General features: G+C 37.2%; 1 protein-coding gene across 1 annotated transcript; it reads right to left on the bottom strand.

Annotated features, from left to right (window-relative positions):
* si:dkey-33c9.6 (active breakpoint cluster region-related protein) lies at window positions 1-20,558 on the bottom strand. The gene is made up of 22 exons (XM_067401738.1): window positions 20,399-20,558; window positions 20,151-20,263; window positions 19,764-19,868; window positions 18,655-18,912; window positions 15,456-15,563; window positions 15,051-15,105; window positions 14,921-14,973; window positions 14,693-14,830; window positions 14,461-14,576; window positions 14,184-14,340; window positions 12,485-12,610; window positions 10,907-10,982; window positions 10,723-10,818; window positions 10,537-10,608; window positions 8,231-8,328; window positions 8,014-8,118; window positions 7,503-7,669; window positions 6,447-6,586; window positions 6,208-6,342; window positions 5,972-6,077; window positions 5,689-5,809; window positions 1-3,714 (listed from the first exon to the last, which is right to left on the bottom strand). The coding sequence occupies exons 1-22, from the start codon at window positions 20,451-20,453 to the stop codon at window positions 3,625-3,627; spliced, it is 2,490 nt and encodes an 829-aa protein (XP_067257839.1). The 5' UTR covers window positions 20,454-20,558; the 3' UTR covers window positions 1-3,624.
* Window positions 20,559-22,695: the final 2,137 nt, after the last annotated feature.

Genomic DNA, 22,695 nt, shown 5'->3' with positions numbered 1-22,695 from the left:
TCCAGGGATTTTATTCGGTAAATGTGTTTCCACTGAGTAGACTGTAAAAAAAAATCCATAATTTTTACAAAATAATTTTGGCAGCTGTGGTTGCCAGAATATTTTTGTAAAAAATACAAAACAACACATTTACAGAACTGTAAATTTTACAGTATAAAATTGTAATTTAAGGAAAGTTGAATGTAAACCAATAAATTCAACAAAGCAAGCACACAACTACTGAAATCTGTTTTGTACCTTTAACATATAATGACAACCACCATAATAATGCAGGTGGTAAAAGAGAAAGCCACATGAAGAATCAGAATCATATTTATACAAATATAAAGAAGGTGCAAAGAGTCATTCACACCAACGCAAAACGCCATAATGGTAACCTACAATACTTAAATAATGCAATAAACATTCATTAGACAACAGAAGATGTAAAATAAAACCATGTGCATAACTGATAACAAAAACTATTAAGAAACATGACTATTTAAACAAAATACTTTCAAATGTGGAGTGTCACACAGGAAATTGTGGGAATATCAGTTTACAGATTTTGACTGTAAATTATACATTGATTTTGTATTTTTTACAGTATTTTACTGTGAAAATTGCATAAATGTCTAGTAAGTTTTTCCCTGTATATAATACAGAAACTTACTGTTAACCGATTTAGCGTTTTTACAATATTTTATCGTTAAAATCACATTTTTTATGCAATACAAAAGCACGTGCTTAAACTATGATGTGATATTCCAAATTTGCGCATAAGTTAAATTTGCAACTTTGGATATAAACCTAAGCCGGGTTTCCATTACAGATTCGCGCAAAACTTTTGCAATAATTTCTAAATGTCGATAAAAACTATTGTGAATTTTTTTTCCTCTCGCAATGTCATTCCAAAAATCATGGCAACAGATGTTAGGTTTAAGTTTGTTCGAGATGCATTGGCGCTTTTTGTTCGGGATGCATTAGCGCAGACTGATCGGCATATGACATCAAAGTACCGCGAGAGCAATTCATAAGCAAGGAGTCCTATGTTCTCCAAACTCTCTTGCGGTACTTTGATGTCATATGCCGATTAGTCTGCGTAGCGCCGATGCATCTCGAAAAAGCCTACTGTTTTTAATCTAATGAGACGTAGGCATGTAATCCAAGCATTGATGGCAAAGAAACTTAAACTTTTGTTTCTGGGTGTTTCTCCCTCCTATCTGCTTCGAGGTCTTGATAAATTGTGGTGTTTCTTTGTTGTTTAGAATTCTTTTGTCTTATATGAGTTTATTAAAGAACTCTTGTCTCATCTTCTGTCATACACACTGCACCATCTTTAAAGAATGATCAACTTTTACATAGGCTACGCCAGGTCTGTTTCTTTTGCAGTTTTGCGAAATATTCCTTTTTTTCCGAATTGCCTTAAAAACCACCTCATGTGAGCATCAAAACCTTTTTTGTGATATATGGGAGTTTTTGCAAAATTGGGCATTGGATGTATTTTCAAATTGCAATTTCAATTTGAAGGGTAATGGAATTGAGTGCTAATTGAGTGCTTAAAGGGTTAGTTTACCTCAAAATGAAATTTCTGTCATTAATTACTTACCCTCATGTTGTTCCACACCCGTCTTTAGGCTTTTACTCGCATGTAAACATTGATCAGCGAACATAAGCAGAAGCTCAACCAAACTTGCTACACGCGCGAGAACAAACCTCTTTCAGAAGCTCAAACGTGCTGCATAACACACAAGAATGAACCTTATTAAATCATTTCAGATCTGAACCTAAATTAAATCTGTTCATCATAACAAGCAATAGATTCTCTTCTTAAAATTTGGACTAAACCACTCGATTCATATGGATTAGTTTTCCGATCTCTTCATGAACTTTTTGAAGTGTCAGTGGAAGTTGCAAAGGCAGTCAATGGAAGGAAATCTGAGCATTCTGTCATCAAAAAATCTTTATTTGTCTTCCGAAAAGAATGAAAGTCTTACGTGTGTGGAAGAATTTTCATTTTGGAGTGAACTAACCCTTTAATGAGCATTTTTAGAATTTATGCCCATCTTGACGTTTCCATCCAGCGTGTTTTTATGCGAAATCCTAAAATGCATATAAAAATAGAAGGAAACATAGCTAATGACTATAAAAACTGAAAGAAAAAAAAATGTTGTCTTTACTATTTTTCTAACAGTACAAATGTGTCATTAACATTTAGAGCTGATCTCTATATAATACATGCTCTCTCTATAAAAGGTGCTCCCTTGCATGCGGATTATCTTATTTAGAGGATGATCTTTCCTTGGCATCAAGATGTTTGAAAACCCCTGTACTAAAATGATCTGATCATATTTCATGAGGCTATTTTGTCTGTTAGCATCTGATGTACATTTCAAACTATGCCCTCAAATCCAAGTTTCAGTTCGACCCCCAAGAGAAGTACAGCCGTTGCTAATAATGTCCGTATTTCATTGTGCTTTTCCCATTCGATCCATCATTCACTCCTTTTTATTCTAATAGCAAGATCTTTTCCGATCATCCCGTCTGCGTTAGTGCTTAACCGCAGGAACCTGTTTTATTGGTGGCCGTCTTAGCGTGGGAGCACTGATTTTTTTCCATAACTCATTTGATGCTACGTTGTAACCGAGGCTATGTCTGGATGGCGTTACGGCACACATCTGACATCACTGCACTTTTCCTGACTGGAACGCTGGGAACGGGAGCGCTTTTCTGAGTTTGGATTATGGATCAAAGTCAAAATCAGGCCGAAGGAGGGAGAGAGAATCCCAGCCCGGCCAGGTGGGGCATAAGCTGAGGTGAAAAGCAACACCCAGCAACCGCGGGGGAGAGGTTAGGAAGCATGGATCTCTTTGAAGTGCTGGTGCATGTCATGGTGAACTTGGTCTTGTTGAAGCTGAACCGTAGCGGATTGATTTGCATGGAGGTGGGGGTAAGGGGGTTGGGAGAGTGGCAGAGTTATTGGTGACCCCCACAAGTGTGTGAGAATTGGCCATCTGTGGTAGGATATTACAAGTGTCTCACTTCACCTTTCTCCCCTTTTGCCCTCTCGGCCCACCCAGAGTCTCTGTTTCTGAGGTCCTAGTCGGTCGAGGCCTTTACATACGATACAAGAAGAAAATACTTTTCTGTCCTGGATCAAAAGACACTGGGGTTTCAGATACTCTCTCACTAACAGTAACCAGTTAGTCGGTTACATTTCAAAAGTGTCCACGATCTGACCTGTAGCTAAAGAAGTGGTCACGTCAACAAAAGTTAGGTGAAATTTTGCAGGCAAAATTGTCAACTCACAACACCTTTTAAACCAAGCAGCTTTCTGTTGGTCAGTGAGGCAAACTTTTTTCAAACTTGAAAATGAGCATAATTTGTGTGGAGAAATCTTTGGCTTTTATATGAAACTTCTGATCTCACACATGATTTTTGTCCCCATAAAATTTCACAGAGCATGTACTGAAACATTAAAACATGGTCAACTTGTGATCATGTCATTTTTTAATGACATTAAAAATCTTAAAATAAAATAATACACTGATAAATCTGTAAAATAAGGAGAGTTGAACATTTTTTTAAATAAGTGTACAGACAACCGTGAATACTCAGACAGATATGAGTATGGTTGTTGAAGGCTCATGTCTCTAGCTCATCAATGTCCAGATGTTTTGTGAGAAGAGCTTCTGGAAGGTTCTGACACTGTAGATAGAGAAAAATCACCTGAACCTGTGACCAGAAAAACAGAAACACAGATGTGTAGATGTGAAAAATCATGTAAGAGGACACAGGGCTAGGATTGGCTCATTACCCTGTCAATTCCCACCAATCGTAATCTCTTCTTTACTGTGATTAGCTGATTAATGTGATAAGTCACAACTGGTCTACAAATCATCCTGAAAGGGTTAAACCATTTTTTACCAAAAATAACTAATGGTCTGCAAAAAAATCTAAATAACAGTTGCATGGTTAATTAAAATAAAAAACAAAATCAGGATATTTTCAAATCAGCATGAATGCAATTTAATTAATTTATATATGAACCATGTTTCGCGGAGTGAATGTAATGAGAAGTGCTTAAAAACTGGATGTGGTCAACAAAAGTGAAGCTTTAATAGCTCCCTGTGGTTTTCCGGCAAAATACAAGATTGATATGATTTAATGTTTGAAAATAAACAAATTAAGCTATTAGTATTTGTATTGTAATTTTACAGTAATATATTATTATTTTTTTTTTTTTTTTTTTTTTTTTTTATTATTTAGATTAATATTTTATTTATCATTATAAAATCATTATATATCAAATTGATATATGATGATTTTTCATTCGGAATTGCAATTTTTATCAGAAAAATTGCAATTAGAATCATGCAGGCCAAAAAACCTATAAAGAAATATCATTTTTACTGTATTATTGTAGAAAAAGATTATTCTAAAGAAGATGCATTAAAGGTGCCCTAGATGCCCTGCTTCCTCTGCATAGTCAAATAACAAGAGTTCAGTACATGGAAATGACATACAGTGAGTCTCAAACTCCATTGTTTCCTCCTTCTTATGTAAATCTTATTTGTTTAAAAGACCTCCGAAGAATCTCAACATAACACCGACTGTTACGTAACAGTGGGTGTACCCCCCCAATATTTGCATATACCATCCCATGTTCCCAACATTATGAAAGGCATTCGACAAAGGCAGCCAGTAACGTCTGTATGTGCACAGCTGAATCATCAGACTAGGTAAGCAAGCAAGAACAATAGCGAAAAATGGCAGATGGAGCAATAATAACTGACATGATCCATGATATTTTTAGTGATATTTGTAAACTGTCTTTCTAATTGTTTCGTTAGCATGTTGCTAATGTACTGTTAAATGTGGTTAAAGTTACCATTGTTTCTTACTGTATTCACGGAGACAAGTCGTTATTTTCATTTTTTAAACACTTGCAGTCTGTATAATTCATAAACACAACTTCATTTTTTATAAATCTCTCCAACAGTGTAGCATTAGCCGTTAGTCACAGAGCACAGCCTCAAACTCATTCAGAATCAAATGTAAACGTCCAAATAAATACTCTACACTTTGTAAAGATCAATTTTGAGGGTTATATTAGCTGTGTGAACTTTGTTTATAGCTGTTTAAGGCAAGCACGAGCTCTGGGGGTGGAGAGCACAAGATTTAAAGGGGCCACGCTGCATAAATCGGCGCATTTATAATGATGCCCCAAAATAGGCAGTTAAAAAAATTAATTAAAAAACTGAAACTTCACAGACACCTTCAGGGGACACCTAAGACTTATATTACATCTTTTGAAAACATGTTCTTGGGCACCTTTAACTTGCTAAGATTTTAATGTGATTTTTAATTGGTTGATTGCTAAGATAAATAGTCCATTAACCCAAAATTGTGTAAACAACAAATGGAAAGAGTAAAAAAACAAACAAAACAACAACAACAACAACAACAAAAAAACACAGACAGGGGACTTTTCAAAGTTATAGTAGGGAAGATACGCTAGTATCCACTATGTGTAGAAATGTGCTGTTTCACTTCTTCTAAAATAAACCCCAGATGATCAGAATAGAAAAAAAATGCATGCATGTGCATCATTGGTCAGGCTTCAAGGAAATGTTCCCACTTATAATACCACAACCCAACACTGGACACATCAAATATTTGTTTTGTAATGAAGTAACATTAACTCACCTGAACCTCCACTTCTTGAGATATGTCGACTCGAGCCACTGGGGGGCGCAAAAGGCTGGGGCCAAACACTGTGGCCAAATTACTCAGAGACATTTTATTCTCTTCCTTCCTCTCTGCAACACTGAGGAACCCAAAAGAGAGAGAGAGAGAGATAAAGAGATAAAATATAGAAACATCTTTTTCTTATTTACATCCATCAATGGGAAAAGTGATTTCAGGTCAGTCTGGGGGTGAAACTAAATCAGTGTTTTGACAGTTACACAGTTCAAAGGATGTTATGTACCGTCTCAGGTGATGTAAGAGGAAGAGGAGAGTGTTGCGGTTAACATCTGGTAGATCCTGCAACAGAGTCAGCATGCTGTCTGCTCTGAGATATGGATCAGCAATGTCTGTCACAGCCGGATAGAGAGAGAGAGATACTGTCATTACAAATGCTTCAGAATCATGTACTCTGTTTTCATGTTGCTTGTGTAATTGCTGACCGTGGCAATTTTGCATTCTGGTAAGTGAGGGGCTCACCTAGTGCATCTGAGAGCTCCTTGAATTGATCAGAGGGAATAAGAGGTAAAGGAAGTTCTCTAAAGTACAGTTTTAGAGTGCCTGATACAGCGTTCACATCGACACTCCTCAGTTTACTCACAGCCTCGCGGTAATCTACAGTGAGAGAGAGAGAGAGAGAGAGAGGCACTCTTTAGAGATAAGTACTGTGAAAATCTTCTGACATTTTAACACAAACACACACACACACACACACTCACTAGTGTTGAATGCATGTTTAAGTGCCTGTATCTCGCTACTGGCTCCTGATATTCTGTAGATGCCCTCTTCTTTCAGGCCCCTCCTCTCAACCTCCTCCACACAGGAACGGACGATGTGGGGGACCAGCACGCTCTCATGTCTGTGAATACACAAAGACACTGTTAAGTCTTTAAACACTTCTTATTCTGTTTTCATTTTCCTCTTCCTTTTTTGATGACAAAACACCTCTATTTCTACATGTCTTAAAAAGCAGAATCACAAACGTGACCACCAGCACATGAAAACCTCATGACAAAGGAAGGAAGCTTATTAAAACTGTAACATACTTCTTCCTTCTAATTTACAGATTATTTCAACAATTATATCACCCTGAAATTGTATGAATATTAAATTAGAGGAAATTGTTGCGCTCTAAATTGACAAAAAGTTCCTTTTCTTTCAGGTGCGTAAAGCAAAGGAAATATTTGAACATGCAGATGGTTAGCATTCATCACATTATGGACATTCCATTAATGTTTCATAACCATGAAGTGTGCATCTACTATATCTAAATACACTACCGTTCAAAAGTTTGGGGACAATATGATTTATTTTTAAAGAAATGAATAATTTAATTCATAAAGGATCAAAAGTGACAGTAAAGAAAATAGTAAATTATGCAGTACTTAAATTAACTACAAAAATATCACTTATATCACCAAATCATGTGGCTGGAGTAATTGCTACTGAAAATTCAGCTTTGCATCACAGGAATAAATTACATTTTTAAATATATTACAAGAGAAAACAGTTATCTTGAATTATAACATTATTTCACAATATTATTGTTTTTTTTTTACTGTATTTTTGATCAAATAAATGCAACCTTGGTGAGCAGAAGAGACTTCATAAAAAAAGACATATTAAGATTTGCTTTGATATGTAAAGCAATAGCATTTACACATTGTGGCTTAAGTGTTTAAATACTTTATAGACAAGGATATTTAATAAATTTGGCAACTTCTTCACTGTATTAGTAAGTTGTGATCTGTAATAAAGATTTGGATCGTACTCACATTGCCACTTGTTCAATCGGCACACAGAACACTGGTTCCTGTACGAGAGGGCTGCTGCTAGGAGGCTCGAGAGGGTGGGGCACATACTTGATTGACAAGGTTACATCAACTTGGCCCAAAGAACACGTGACTTTCTTCCACTTCTTAAACATGTTGTCAGGGTCCAGCTGTAAAGTACACATATACAGTTCCTTTATACATTACATCACACATGATCCTTTAAAAATCATTAAATATGCTGATTTGCTGCTCAAGAAACATGATTATCAATGTTGGAAACAGTTGTGCTGCTTAGTATTTTTGTGGATACTGTTACATATTTTTTGGGATTCTTTGATGAATAGAAATTTTGAAAGAAGGGCATTTATTCTAAGTTCTAATTTTCTAACATTATGAATGTTTACAGTCACTTTTGATCAATTTAATGCATCCTTACTGAATAAAGGTATAAATTCCTTAAAAAAAACTTACTGACCCCATACTTTTGAAAGGTAGTTTATGTTAAACTCACATTTAATACCGCCCTGCCCACAATGTCATGCTGTGTGTCATTCTCATTCTGAGACACAAATACCAGGAACAGCTGCTGAGCTCCATCCACTTGAAACACAAGCTCCTATACATAACACATAACATTCAAATCAGCTCAGTAAATTAAATACATTATTGTAAATCACAGATTGCATGATCTGATTTCTAAAAATGTATAATGGCTTCCCACCACTCACTTCATCCCATTGTGGTGTGACACTGAAGGCTGAAAGGCAGGTTTGTTTTCGTCTTTCGTAAAACTCAAAGCCGTCTACCTCCACGCACACATACGCACCTGAAAGGTCAAGTGAAATTAAGACGAGGCTTATTGGAAGATACTGTTCATTGCCTACATATATTAATTAAAATTTCAGTAAGCAATTTCTGAGAAACACTGTTTCAAAGCCATTCAAACTCATAAACTAACTACCTAACTATCAAACTCTCTAACTATCTATCTATCTTAACTATCTATCATCTATCTAACTCTCTAACTAATTTAATTATCTATCCATCTATCATCTATCCACACACACTCACGTACTCACACACACTCACATCTATCTCATAGCAACCACCCAGAACTCCTAAGCAACCATATGGCAACCGCATAGAACATTAGAGCAATGCCCCAAAATACCCTAGCAACTGCATAGCAACACCCTAGCAACCATCCTGAGTTCCCTAGCAACCACTTAGCAACACCATAGCAACCACCCGAGTACCTTAGCAACTGCATAGCAAAACCCTAGCAACCATCCAGAATACCTTAGTAACGGCATAGCAACACCTTAGCAACCACCCAGGGTACCCTAGCAACCGCATAGCAACACCCTAGCAACCACCCTGATCACCCTACGACTGCATAGCAACACCTTAGCAACCACTCAGGGTACCCTAGCAACCACATAGCAGCATCTTAGCAACCATCCTGAGAACCCTAGCAACCACTTAGTAACACCCTAGCAACCACCCCAAGTAACTTAGCAACAGCATAGCAACACCTTAGCAACCAACCCAAATACCATATCAACTGCATAGCAACACCTTAGCAACCACTCAGGGTACCCTAGCAACCGCATAGCAGCACCTTAGCCACCACCTTGTGTACCTTAGCAACTGCATAGCAACACCCTAGCAATCATCCTGAGTACCTTACATAGTAATCACTCACTCACTCACTCACTCACTCACTCACTCACTCACTCACTCACTCACTCACTATTTCAAACTGAAATGCTTAAAACTTTCTGGTTAGGCTTTTTCAAGCCAACTTAAAGTTTGTCTATGAACTTTACTCATCTAGTTGCAATGTGTTATTTAGCTAACATTTTAAACATGCAAATAAAACTAGCAAATAGGCTAATACTGTGTGCATGTGAAGTCACATTGAGGCGGAGCAATTTGTTTCCTTCTGATTCCGTTTCATCCAATGACTTTTTGTCTGAGTCCGTTTTGTCTGATACCTTTTGGTCTGAGGCTGTTTCGTCCTATGCCTAATTGTACGAGACCTGACACCTGACGTTGTTTTTCCTTAGACCTGAAGCCTTTCAGTCTGAAGCGCGAGCAAAAGATGCAATATGTGAACGGCCCCTTATGAAGGTGTATGCCAACAGGGCAAAAATAACAATGAGCTCTGTTGGTGTCACATCCAGGGTTGTCTTCTCAATTGTGACGACATCAGACGCAGAGCACGTGCGCAAAAGTTTTAATCGGAATGTATATAAAACATATAAATGGATATTTGAATCAGATTACAATGTTTAGAGTACATGTCAACAGATCTACAATCCGATTCAATTAATTCAGATTGACGAAAACTGGTGCATGTAAACATAGCCAATGACACTCAAACTGTCCTGTTACTGTAGTTAACATTACAAAAACAGCATATCTTGGTTCTGTGAAACAGCAAACCCGATGTTACTCACAAATGGAGCAAAAATAACACAACCTCAGCAACCTTTTTCAGGACTTCCTACTTAGGTCTCTCCAGCGCTGGAAAGCTTTTCTAATATTAATGCGGGTCCTAAAGCTCTTGCCTGATCATAACCCTTCTTTTCCCAGTGATATTCCTCTGAGCTTTTCTCTTTTGTAATGTCCCTCAGTCATCTCTCTTTCTACAGTCTTTCTTCAAATCTCCCTCTTGCTCACTCTCTCTCCTCCCCCATCATGAGTGGACACACCAGGGGGTGGACACGGCTGAAAGTGTTTTGCGGTATTCGTTCCGATCCACTTTCAACAGCGTTTCTCAGAAATTGCATACTGCACCTTTAAAAGAATATGTATATTGATTGAAAACTGGTGTATGTTTAACTATTAATTTATTTGAAGCTTATTTAAGCATATTGTTTCTTTGTAGTGTGTTACTTAGAAAATAGCATTTTATGAAAGCAATATATGCTTCGTATTTAGAGCAGAATGTATGTGATGAGTTTGTGGGTTTAGTGTGTGGCTTGGAAACTTCCATTGTTCTACAAATAACGTGCGTTTTGGCACTTACTGCTTGGGTGTTGCAGACCACACGCAGATTGAACTATCACATATAAGCTTCCACATATGTTTGCGCTCTCATCTGTGAAATTTAGAAAGAGAGCGTGTTCACTGTGCACAAGTGTGATTGAAAGGATTGTGAGAACAATATTTACAGAATAAAAGTTACTGAGAAAAGATATAGAGGGGTCTTTACCGGATCGAATGCAGTTAAGGGGAGGTTGTTGAGTCATTCTGAGTTTGATACAGGAACCTGTGACAGACAGCAGGTCTGGAGGAACCGTCTCTATACCTGTGAAACACATACAGTACATACACATGCATATGATCATAAAATCAATCATCAGGACAAATACACAGTTAGATAAAGAGGCACTCACAGTTTCCACTCTGTTTCTCAATGGTTTCTTTCCACTCATTCAGGTCAAACAAAGAAAACAGTCGGATAGTGTGACTCTGTGGAAGGAAAAAGCTTTATTGACCACTAACAGGAAAGACACGTCGTTGAAAGGCTTCATGAACTACAAATATCGCATTTAGAGTCATTTTCTACTTAAAGGTGCCCTAGATTCAAAAATTGAATTTACCTTGGCATAGTTGAATAACAAGAGTTCAGTACATGGAAATGACATACAGTGAGTCTCAAACACCATTGTTTCCTCCTTCTTATATAAATCTCATTTGTTTAAAAGACCTCCAAAGAACAGGCGAATCTCAACATAACACAGACTGTTACGTAACAGTTGGGATCATTAATATGTACACCCCCAGTATTTGCATATGCCAGCCCATGTTCAAGGGCAGTCAGTATTAACATCTGGATGTGCACAGCTGAATCATCAGACTAGGTAAGCAAGCAAGAACAATAGCGAAAAATGGCGTGATAATAACTGACATGATATCATGATATTTTTAGTGATATTTGTAAATTGTCTTTCTAAATGTTTTGTTAGCATGTTGCTAATGTACTGTTAAATGTGGTTAAAGTTACCATCGTTTCTTACTGTATTCACGGAGACAAGAGCCGTCGCTATTTTCATTTTTTAAACAATTGCAGGCTGTATAATTCATAAACACAACTTCATTCTTTATAAATCTCTCCAACAGTGTGTAACGGTAGCTATAGCTGTTAGCCGCAGCATAGTATACTATCAAACTCATTCAGAATCAAATGTAAACATCCAAATAAATACTATACTTACGCGATTAGACATGTTGCATGACGAACACTTTGTAAAGATCCATTTTGAGGGTTATATTAGCTGTGTGAACTTTGTTTATGTTTTTAAGGCAAGCACGAGCTCTTGGGGCATGGAGCATATGAGAATTAAAGGGGCCGCACACCCTAATTCGGTGCATTTATAATGATGCCCCAAAATAAGCAGTTAAAAAAATCAGGGGATACCCTAGACTTATATCACATCTTTTAAAAACATGTTCTTCTGCACCTTTAAGAGTCACTTTCTATCTATCTGGCTAACATCTGTCTGTCTGTCCATCTGTCTATCCACAGACCCTTTAGACCTCAACGAAAAAAAAAAATCAAAATTTTAACACAAGGCTTTGTGTACGTTTTCTATGACAATTTCTATTCATTTGAATTCTGCTTCCTTGCATTTAAATTTGAATTGCACTTTATCTTGCATTCTGAATATTCACTTTTGATGTGAAATAGCTTTTAATCTAGTCATACTTGGTTCTTTGTTCACAAAAATCTGGTTCCTTTCAAGTTTCTTCCTCATCTAACTAAACATCTTAGGGAGTTTTTTTCTTTACTCTGCAAGCCTTTAACTACATTTCAGCTCATTTGGGGTATTAAACCTTTATTCTCTGTATCTATTCATCTGCTTTAGAACAGCATGTATTGTGAAAATGCTATTAAGTGTTTTTACTAAAAAAAGAATTAAAAGAGAGAGAGGATGTGCTCGCTTGTTCACGTGTGAGTGTTGTGGTTTCACCTTTCCACTGGTGCTGTGTAGATCTAAAGTAAACGATGGTGTGTTTGTTAAAAGCCAGATCTCACACTCTTCAAACTTCCTCCTCAAGCGATCAACAGCACAAAAAACTGATACCTTGCCTCCTTTCTGTAACAAACACACAATTATGAAGTTATCTAAAGGGAACTTCACTTCTGTTGTTCCATTTTTTTTTTTTTTTTATTAAAAGTTTATTTTTCTTCTTGATAACTTTTTTTTTGGAGATTTACCGAACCTCTGGACCATTGTCAGCAATATTCTCCAAAAAAAGTTGCACACTGATGCATTTACGCTCTTAAAGGTGCAGTAAGTGATATCTGAGAACCATTGTTGAACTCTGTTGATATTATAAATCAGCCCAAACAAACACACCCCTCCCTTCATTGCTCTGCTCCCAAAATGCACGAACACACAATGTAAGAGTGGATGTCTCTTTATAATAGCTGAAGCAAAGCAAAATAATGCTAATAATGCGAACGAACAACAAGGAAGAAAAAAATGTCCATATCGTACTGAGTATATACTGTATAAGCAAGAGTTGGTTGTTAGTCTCGGGCAGCTCCAAACAAACAGTGACACAAACTGTCCTGTTACTATAACTAAAATTACAACAACAGCATATCTTGGTTCTGTGAAACAGCTAAACCGATGTTCTCACGTATGGAGCAGAAATGACGCAACCCGTGTCCATTTTCAGGCCTTCCTGTTAAGATCTTTTCTAATATTAATGCGGGTCCTAAAGCACTTGCCTGATTGTAACCCTTCTTTTTCCAGTGATATTTCCTCTGACCTTTTCTCTTTTGTAATGTAACTCAGCCATCTCTCTTCTTTTTTTACAGCAGTGTTAAGTTTGACAGCAAGTTTTAGTTTTAGTCATAGTCTTTTGATAACTTTAGTAATTCTTTATAACAGCTTGCATACATAATTTTTATTCTTTCAAGCAGACATATTAGTATAAATTAAATATAATTAGTTCTTAGTAAAGCTATTAAAGAGCAGTGAATGCTTTTCTCTTTTGTTGTTTGAACATAAGGCCGCAGACAGCAGCAGGTTTATTAGGTTGCTGTCACTTTAATACCAAATGCACAGATTCAATGCACTGATGCACATCTGATATTTTCCCAACTGTTTACGTTCTCTTAAGACATAACCGACTGTGTTTACATGAATACTCTCCAAATATTTTTACATAATGTTGTGTGTAATTGTCTGTTCAGGTGCGAAAAGACGCTAAAGAGTGCTCATCTACCATGCAGGGCATCAGTTCTAACTGCATCTCTTCCCAAATTGTCCCTCCCTAACATTTTCATCTCGATTTTATTCGTATTATTGATATTTATTCGATTTTCATCATAGTTTTTGTGATTTATAACTGGTTTCTATTTAGTTCTTGTCTCGTTTTTGTCTGTCAAAAAATGCAGTTGATAAATTATTTGTAAACGAAATTAACACTGTTCTACAGTTTCTGTATCTCTTGCTCACTCTCTCTCCTCCCACATCATGAGTGGACACGCCCCCTATTGCTGATTGGCTACAAGTGTGTTGTGGTGCTCAGTCCGATCTACTTTCAACAGCGCTTCTCAGAAATCACTTACTGCACCTTTAATGTTGCTTATTTATATAGTTTAATGGCTCAAAAAAAAAAAAAAAAAACCAGTCAATCACATTCAAATTGCCTTACCATGTGTTGTTGGAGTACTTGTTTGAGCTGGTGCATTTTGGCTCTGGTTTTGCTGATTTTCATTTGGTATTCTGATGAGGGCAGATTTTCAGCTGCCCAATGCAGCTTCAGGCCAACCAATGGCAAGTACCAGCAAAATCTGTACTGTGCCTGCCTCCTTTTTATGAAAATACACATAAGCTCATACAGTACACATCCATTTCATGTTCATATATAACAGGATTTTTTCAAATAATGATGTCATATTTTTAACGAGCTGTGATTGGTGGAGGCTCACCCTGCACTTGTCAGTTTAGCACATAGCAGCATGTCAGTGTACAAAAAGAGGTGTCTCAGGTTGTGCCCACTCTCACACACATCTACCACAAACCCATCACGCAAAAGTTGACGTCTCTGTGGATATGCACACACTTAAATATGATGATGAATGTTAAATATTATAGTTTGGTATACAAGTTTAAAAAATATGTGAATAAACATGTGACTGTTACATATGCAGTATAAGGTACCTCTCCTCTGCTAAGCATGACAGATCGTTTGCACTGCGACCTTTCATTGACCCCAGACAGGAAGCTGCTGGTGAGACGGAGCGCTTCCTGCAGCGTGATGCTGTCAGGATGATCAGGGGGCGTGTGCTTCAACAGATCCTGAGGAGGATAGAGGAAAACGTTAATAAATCCATAAGTATGAATGAATATTTATAAATAAAAAAAATGTGATCCTGGACAGCGTCTCACATGCAACACGAGGGTGGTTTTCATCACTCTGTCTAACGGCTTATACAGGAGAGCTGTGGAGTAGAATAATAATTGAATGTTCCCAGCATTTAATGATTTATTCAAAACCATAAAGAAAAGTACTGTTTACCTTCAAAGGTGTACTTAGTTTTGACATTGTCTGACCCTTTGGAGGACATCATACTCTAAAGATAACAAGAGACAAAGGGATTTGTGCAGTTCCCCTAAAAGACAATAAAGTGTATTACTCACAATAAATGTGAGTGGTGCAAGCAGTGGCAAATCTCGGCAGTTGCCGGGGCGTTCTGTGTGACTGCAGAAGAGTCAAATCCCATGTCTGTATGATGTTCTGGTGCTGATATCACCTATTCATGATGTTGTATGGTTGCTAGGGTGCTCTAAACAGTTGGTATGGCACAGAGATATATGATCTCACAAATTTCGAGAGAATCTTAACTCTAGGATATTTTTGCCCAGAATAAGTATGAGAGATAACAATAGAGATAACAATAGTCGTAAGGGAAACTTGTAAGACCTCTGCAAGCGTCCTGAAACGTTGGTCTGACTGCATACACTTCTGCACGATCTCCACTGCATTCTCATAGTTGTCAATGAAGCCCCGATACACTCCTAACTGGTTGACCTGCAAATTACACCACAATAAAGAAATTAAAGGGTTAGTTCACCCAAAAATGAAATTTCTGTCATCAATTACTCATCCTCATGTCGTTCCAAACCCATAAAACCTTCGTTCATTTTTGGAACACAAATTAAGATATTTTTTGATGAAATCTGAGAGGTTTTTAAAAAAAAAATACTCATAGAAAGCAACGTAATTACCACATTCAAGCTCCATAATAGTAGTAAAGACATCGTTAAAATAGTTAACGTGACTACAGTGGTTCAACCTCAGTAGCCATGTTTACATGTAGTTTTTTTGTCATTCTGATTAAAATAATTCCGATTGAAAGATTCGGTGGACTGTTTATGAGACTTGATCTAATCCGATATGTTGTTTACATGTGCCGCGCACATTAACCCATTTCCTATTTGCTGCCTTTTATTCCTGTCAACATGGAGTTCCATTATTTCTTATGCGCGCTCTTTTTATGTAAAGTGTTGCTCTGAGGGGCCGTTCACATATCGCTTCTTTTGCGTGCGCAAGTTCGTTATTTGAAATGTTGGTGAGCTACAAGCGCGCTCATAATATAAGCTTGTTTTTTCCATGCTCAAAGATCAAAGATCAAAGAACCAGACGATTAGCTTCGGCCTTTCCGTAACAACATCGAAAGATCAGGGAAACAGCTGATCATAGCTGTACAGGGCGGGTTTTTATTTCTCATCTCCATAAATATATCTAGTAGTAAAGCTAATGCAAGTGCTAGAAATCAATTAATCCTTTGCTGAAACTTCCTCGTCATCGTGGAGAGCGCATTCCACGTGTTTTTAGACGCGACATGTGAACGGCCCCTTAATCAAGCTACAGCGTGAATTTGTAGCATATTACTGCTGGAAGGTATAAGGAAAAGATGGGCGCAGGAAGCTGACCTTTTTGGTGGCTGAGCCAAAGCCACTGGAAGGCAAGCCTGCAACCTTTAGCCAAAAAAGCGTAACAGCTAATGCTAACACTCTGGCGGTACCATAGACAGTAAAAGAAATGGACACAGCGACCCCATTGGAACTCAATTGAGACAAGTGAAGCCCATTTTTAGCGATTTTTAGCACTTCCGTTTCTGACGCGCAGACTCAAACTAAGCTTGATGACGTCAGCAACCTGTCTGACAGATGTAAATCTTCTAGTAGCTGTGCGTGCAAACTGCCATCGTTAATCTTGCAGAGACGGCGAGCTTGAGCGGGGAGTTCTTTGGAGTGAGCAGGAGTAAGTATTCTGATTAATTATTTTGTATAGTATTTTAAAATGTAACGCCAGTACGCCATATTAAGTTAATGCATACTATTGCCTGCGAGCTTCTCCTCCTGTCTGTACGGTAATTTCTCTACTGTGCGACAGAGAGTCAAGTGGTTATGATGCAATCGTTAGCCTATTTTTACAAAAACTGTTTCTACGGGGCCATAATGTAACATAGAAGGTAATGGAGCCCTTTATACATTGTCGTGTATGTTTAGAAATAAATAATGGACAAATGGAGTCTTAAAATGCCTCAGATGTAAAGTTATTCATTATATGGGAGTCAATGGGATGCTAACGCAAGTGAAGTTCTGCTACAAGATGGCGGCACGCGGCCGACTTCAACTTCCGGTCGACTTCCTTGGGCACTGGGCGGTACGGGCGGTACACAGGGAAGAAGCTTTGAACCAGCTAGCCATTACGCTTTCTCCAATGGTAAGAGATACAGACAATCTTATCTACCAATAATATATCTCTGGCTGTGGATCTCAAAGGAGCATCTCAATGCTACCCCTCCCTCCTCCGAAAAGCAGAAATGTGTGGATATAGGTCCGTAGAGTTCCTTCAGTCTATTTAATATGTGTTGTTTCAGTTTTACTCTAGTTTGATTTTGCCACCACTATTTTGCATTCTGACGGCCCCAGACCTCTTGACGTGATGAGTAATCGGTTTATCCCACCCCTCTCAAACCGATTACAATTTCATTTGGTTTGGGCATTTTTATTCTGATTGAGGTGTTTATATGGTGGACTTTTACACCGATTACAATGCTCCATATAAACCCACCTAATGTTATGAAGCGACGAGAATACATTTTGTGCGCAAAAACGCAACGACTTTATTCAACAATTTCTTCTCTCATCTGTCATTCTCCTATGCTGTTTATGTTGTTTAGACAGTGCAGCGCTTCCAGGTTCTACGTTGGAACGCTGACTAAGTATTGGCCGGCTCCTGCGTCAGCATCACACGCATTCGTTGTACAGTGTCAGCCAATACTGAGTTTATCAGTATTTGTTACCTGGAATCATTTACATATTTCTGATATGATGCACCACGATTATCCAGATCACAGCAGTGTTTGAATCTGCAGCGGTGTTCCTCACACTCTGCTCATAAAAGAATCACAACAATTCACGAACAAATGACTCTTTTGAGTCGGTTCCTTTAAAGAATAATTAAACAAGACTGAAGGGACGAAGTTAGTGGTATGAATCAGTCTGCAAATTCTTCCGAAGAATCCTTCACTTAATAAACTCACAATCAGTCAGAGCTGCTTTGGAATCAACATATAACTCAGTTATTAAACTACTATTCCATGACATTGATTAATGAGTAATACGACAAAAGAAAAGTTTAACAGACAGGTCTTAGACTAAGCCAGAATTAGGCCTTAGATCAATTAGGGTATTTAAGTAGCTTTTATAAATGTACCCTAGAAAAAAAACATTACTGGATGTTGTGCATCTTGAGACAAAACCATGGCAGTGACATATTTTAAGATATGTCAATATAAGTTGCTTTCAGTTAAAACAGCTCAAACATGCATTTTAGTCTAGGACTAGCTTAAGCATTGTCTGTGAAAATGGGGGTATAAGTTTGGTCGGTCCTGACATTAAATCTTTCTAGGTGGGAAGTATGACCAAATGGGTCAATAGAGTCAAATGTTTCATATTACACCAAAAATTAGGCCAAGAGAGAATATAGCATTTTTAGTTATCATCACTGTTGTTGTGAATTGTGAACTGTCAATGGTTGTAAAATAAGTTTTATGATCAACATAAACACATGTTTGCTAATAATAATAACAACAACAACAACAACTCACAAACTTAAGAAACAGGTCTCCCACTGATAAATAATGCTCTGCTTGGTTAAGTTGAATATCTGGGCCCTCCTCCCTCCCCAGGTCTTGTTGTGACTGCGGATCCATCACTTTCTCTGGCTGCAGTCTAGTCCGAAGGCTTGTGCAGAAGTCCTTGTGCAGATCTCTGAGCTCAGGGATTTGATAAAACACAGTCTGAACCTGCTCAGTGGACAACACTGGTTGAGAAGTACCTGCTGCTGCCCTCAAAGCTTTCATGGGCTGCAGAGAAAGAGAAATTATATAGAGAAACGTCAAAGAACGAAAGAAAGATTGGGAACTGAAATTTGCTTATGCTGAACTGATGTAGCCAGCTAAAAAATTACACACACTTGTGTAATGCACAAACTATAAATGCATTATAGTATTAACAATGTAAACAATAAAAGTAAACTAACTGAAACATTAAGAATAAAATATACTTCATTTAAAACTATATGTGAATGTCTGACACCATTCCTGTGAGGAAGTGGTTGAAAACATGACACTTTTCATGCATTCTGTACTTCAACATTATGTTGCATGTCATCCTGGACTTTTTGGAAACTATCTAGTTTAATCATAGCCACTAATGGTTTGACAAGAAAGGGAAGCAATACTTCACTAAGAGAAACAGAAGTTGACCTACAGGAAATGACAGATGGTTAGATTTTAAATAACGTGTATCTGAAACTGGTATGAATCTTTAAACACAACGTGCTAAAGGGCATCTTGAGCATGAGACAAAACCCTAACTGGATATGGACCAGAAAACTATGAATAATCCTGATGTGTTTGAAAACAAAGCAATAAATTGTAACCTAGTCAACAAACAGCATTGCATTCAAGCTTTTTTTTTTTTTTCATATGTAGGCTTAGCAATATATGCTAAAAATAACATATTTTTCCTTTTGTCATCTCTGTTATTCAACCACAGAGGTTTTGACTTCACAATCTGCACATTCTGGAAAGTAAGAGTCTTTTGACACCATACTATAGAAGTGCTTAAATGTGAATGTTTATATACGTATGAATAACATGAATGACATCTAAAAATGTCCACTGACATCTGTTTAAGAGTCTTAGCATATTACCGTGAGCAGCGTCTCAAGCTCTGTCAGGTAGATCTCCTCACTGATTAAAATCCCTTTCAAAACCACCATTCTCTTCTGAAGCAGGTCATCTGGGCTATCGATTGTCTGGGAAAACATTACAACATTGTCCTCAAGCCTCATAACTGAATGGTGACCGTGCTGAAGATTCACATCACTCAAATAATTCAGCACTGAGAAAAATCCATGATCAACTAAGTAGATGATAGCATATAAATCATGTATTAAAATTTGTCTTGTAATTCTGATATAGACCTGCAACAATAACGTACGACAACATACAAGTATAAATACAACAACTCACTGATAGATAATTCAGTTTTGTTAGTTTATATTCATCTTCTGTAAAGGTTTGAAATGCAGACTTACTGGAGTGGATGGCAAACCTGGTTCAGTTTGCAGTGGGCTGTGAGAAACCCACTCTGTCTCCTCAGCGAACACATCCTGTAGTAATTCAGAATCCACCATCTCTTCCTCAGTCACTGTTAGAAACACATACCATGATATTTAATACATACACTATAGAGAGAGAGAGAGTAAATAAAGCAAAAAAAAAAAAAAAAAAAAATATATATATATATTTTAAGGCAACGTGAATTTGGTTTAAACGGTCTTACCAGGAGAGATGCCATAGGCGTTCAGATAGTCTATTGCCTCCCTATAAAGCTCCATATGCAGCAGACAGCTGTCCAGAGTCACGGCACACAGCTCTATAGTTTGTCTATGATGTGAAACCTATCGCTTTCACTCACTGACAGTTGTTTGTGGTTTAACAAGCTCACGTTCTTCCTGCTTCTCAGAAAACTGCAATAAGAAATAGGCGGGGGAAGTCTCATGTTCATTCAAATAGAAAACAAGTCACATTTACAATGACAATTAAGCCAGGGAGAAGCAGTGTCTGCTCATTTGCATTGAAAAAAAGAGAAAAGGGCAAGCATCTCGGGCAAATAATAAGACTGTTGCATATTCATATCCCAACAACAATAATAATTTTAATGTATTAATACATCTTAAAATTGTATTTATAACTGTGATCAAAGCTGAATTTTCTGCTTCATTACTCCAGTCTTCAGTGTCAAATGATCCAACATTTCTTATTATTTTCATCAGTTGAAAACAGTTGTAACCTTATAAATGTCTTTACTGTCACTTTTGATCAGTTAAATGCGTTCTTGCTGAAGAAAAGTGGCCTAGTCATTACTTAAAAAATAAAAATAAAAACTCTTACTGATCCCAAACTTTAGCTGTAAAAATGTAAAATATATAGCTGTTTAGCTTTCATTCCGTTTTTCACCTAAGCAATAACAACAACAACAACACTATTTAAATCTATTAATTATAATATAAAAAAAGAAAAGGTGACAGGACAAGTCCTGTTACCAAAACTTGTGTGAATGCAGTGAGGCGTTCACTCACTGTGTAACACTGCCACCTACTGATAGAATACTGAAATTACCACAATCTATTATCTCCCCCACATCAAAGAATATACCCTAAAAGAAGCGACACTCAATAGAGCGTTCCATTGCAACACCGGCGCCCAGCAGCAGCCCTGCGTTTCCGCCATTTTGTGGTGAAAGCGAGTCGGCAGCCCTCTAATTTCTATGGCGATATCAGCTGCTTTGTTAAAACAAAACGTACATTAATGCTGAAATCCAACCTGAATGATGACAACACAGAATAAAATACTATCACTAGTGACCATCAAATCCTTTTAACAGTTTATTTTACACACTTTGTGTTTAAGTTTGCCACTTTTTTTCACAAATACTTTGCTCTCTAGAAACCCAGTAAGTTTGGGTTAAAATTCTTTGAAGTTCAAGTATAAGCATTATAAACACTGAATTGATACCAACATATGAAATTAAATTAATTAATCAGAAAAATTGGGAATGTTGGACAACAAATGAATAGAACAGCTTGTTTTTGCAGTGTTGTCTAATGTCCGTAAAGCAAAAGTGTCCAAAAGGAATTATGGAATAACGGACACAGCAATGCATCATGTATTATAAGATCATTATGTTTGTAGCCTGATCCATTAAAACCTACAATAAACTTATTTCAATTCAGACCTAGATATTATTACTATTACTCTAATAGCCTAGGTCTAAAATATATTGTTAGCTGCAAACATGATGATCTTAAATGTGTTAATTATTAATTTACTATTAATAAATGTGCAAAGATGCATAAAATGGAAATACTTAATAAAGTAGGCTAACTCAACGTTACCTCAGATGGTTGAATGGTTGGATTCCACAACTGGTAAAATAAAACATATTTAAGACAATACATCATTTACTGTAGGAGCCATACAATTTATTGGTGACTTAATTTAAAAAACTGTTCTATTGCGCTTCTTTGGCAGTGAAATTCGCCGATTTTGGGTGCGTAAGGTGAAGGATTCTGAGGTCCATTTAGTATTTTCACCCCATAATCTAGTGGCTGTTACCCAAAAAGTATCAAAGTGTTGCCTCTTGGGTTCTTAGCTCTTTGCCCACATACAAAATGCCAGCTTGAATCCACTTTTAGAGCAAATCAGAAACAAGTATTGAAAGACTCTCGTGTGTCAATACTGTTAGCTGGTCTCAAAATGTCCGATTTTTAAAACGTTGTTTACTAAAAGCAGAACGTTGGTCCTATACGCCGAGAGGCTTTTCGGAAACACAGCCCAGAACAATGTGTCTCATTTTGGAGGCTGTATCCTCGAGAGGTCGCATTTGAAGGCTGCATACGCATACGTCAAAGGATGTCTTAATAAGTAACCGTAACAAAATTGACTGTCATTACTTGTGAAGTGTAAAATACTGTAAACCTTTCTTACATTGCAATCTAACGGTTACTTTTCTTAAAGGTGCGAATTGAAAATATAATTTACCTCGGCATAGTTAAATAATTAGAATTCAGTACATGG

The sequence above is a fragment of the Chanodichthys erythropterus genome, chromosome 11 (assembly GCF_024489055.1).
Source record: "Chanodichthys erythropterus isolate Z2021 chromosome 11, ASM2448905v1, whole genome shotgun sequence".
Classification (NCBI taxonomy): domain Eukaryota; kingdom Metazoa; phylum Chordata; class Actinopteri; order Cypriniformes; family Xenocyprididae; genus Chanodichthys; species Chanodichthys erythropterus.
Note: the sequence above shows the minus strand (reverse complement) of the source record. Positions and strands in the feature narration are given on the sequence as shown.

Bases quoted from the DNA above. Each gene is read 5' to 3' on its own strand.
- si:dkey-33c9.6 (XM_067401738.1), bottom strand. From the start codon at position 20,453: ATGGAGCTTTATAGGGAGGCAATAGACTATCTGAACGCCTATGGCATC. The intron at 8,119-8,230 runs GTGAGTGGTGGG...TGTTATGTATAG, and splicing joins TCACACCACAATGGGATGAA to GAGCTTGTGTTTCAAGTGGA. The intron at 6,343-6,446 runs GTGAGTGTGTGT...CTCTCACTGTAG, and splicing joins TAAACATGCATTCAACACTA to ATTACCGCGAGGCTGTGAGT.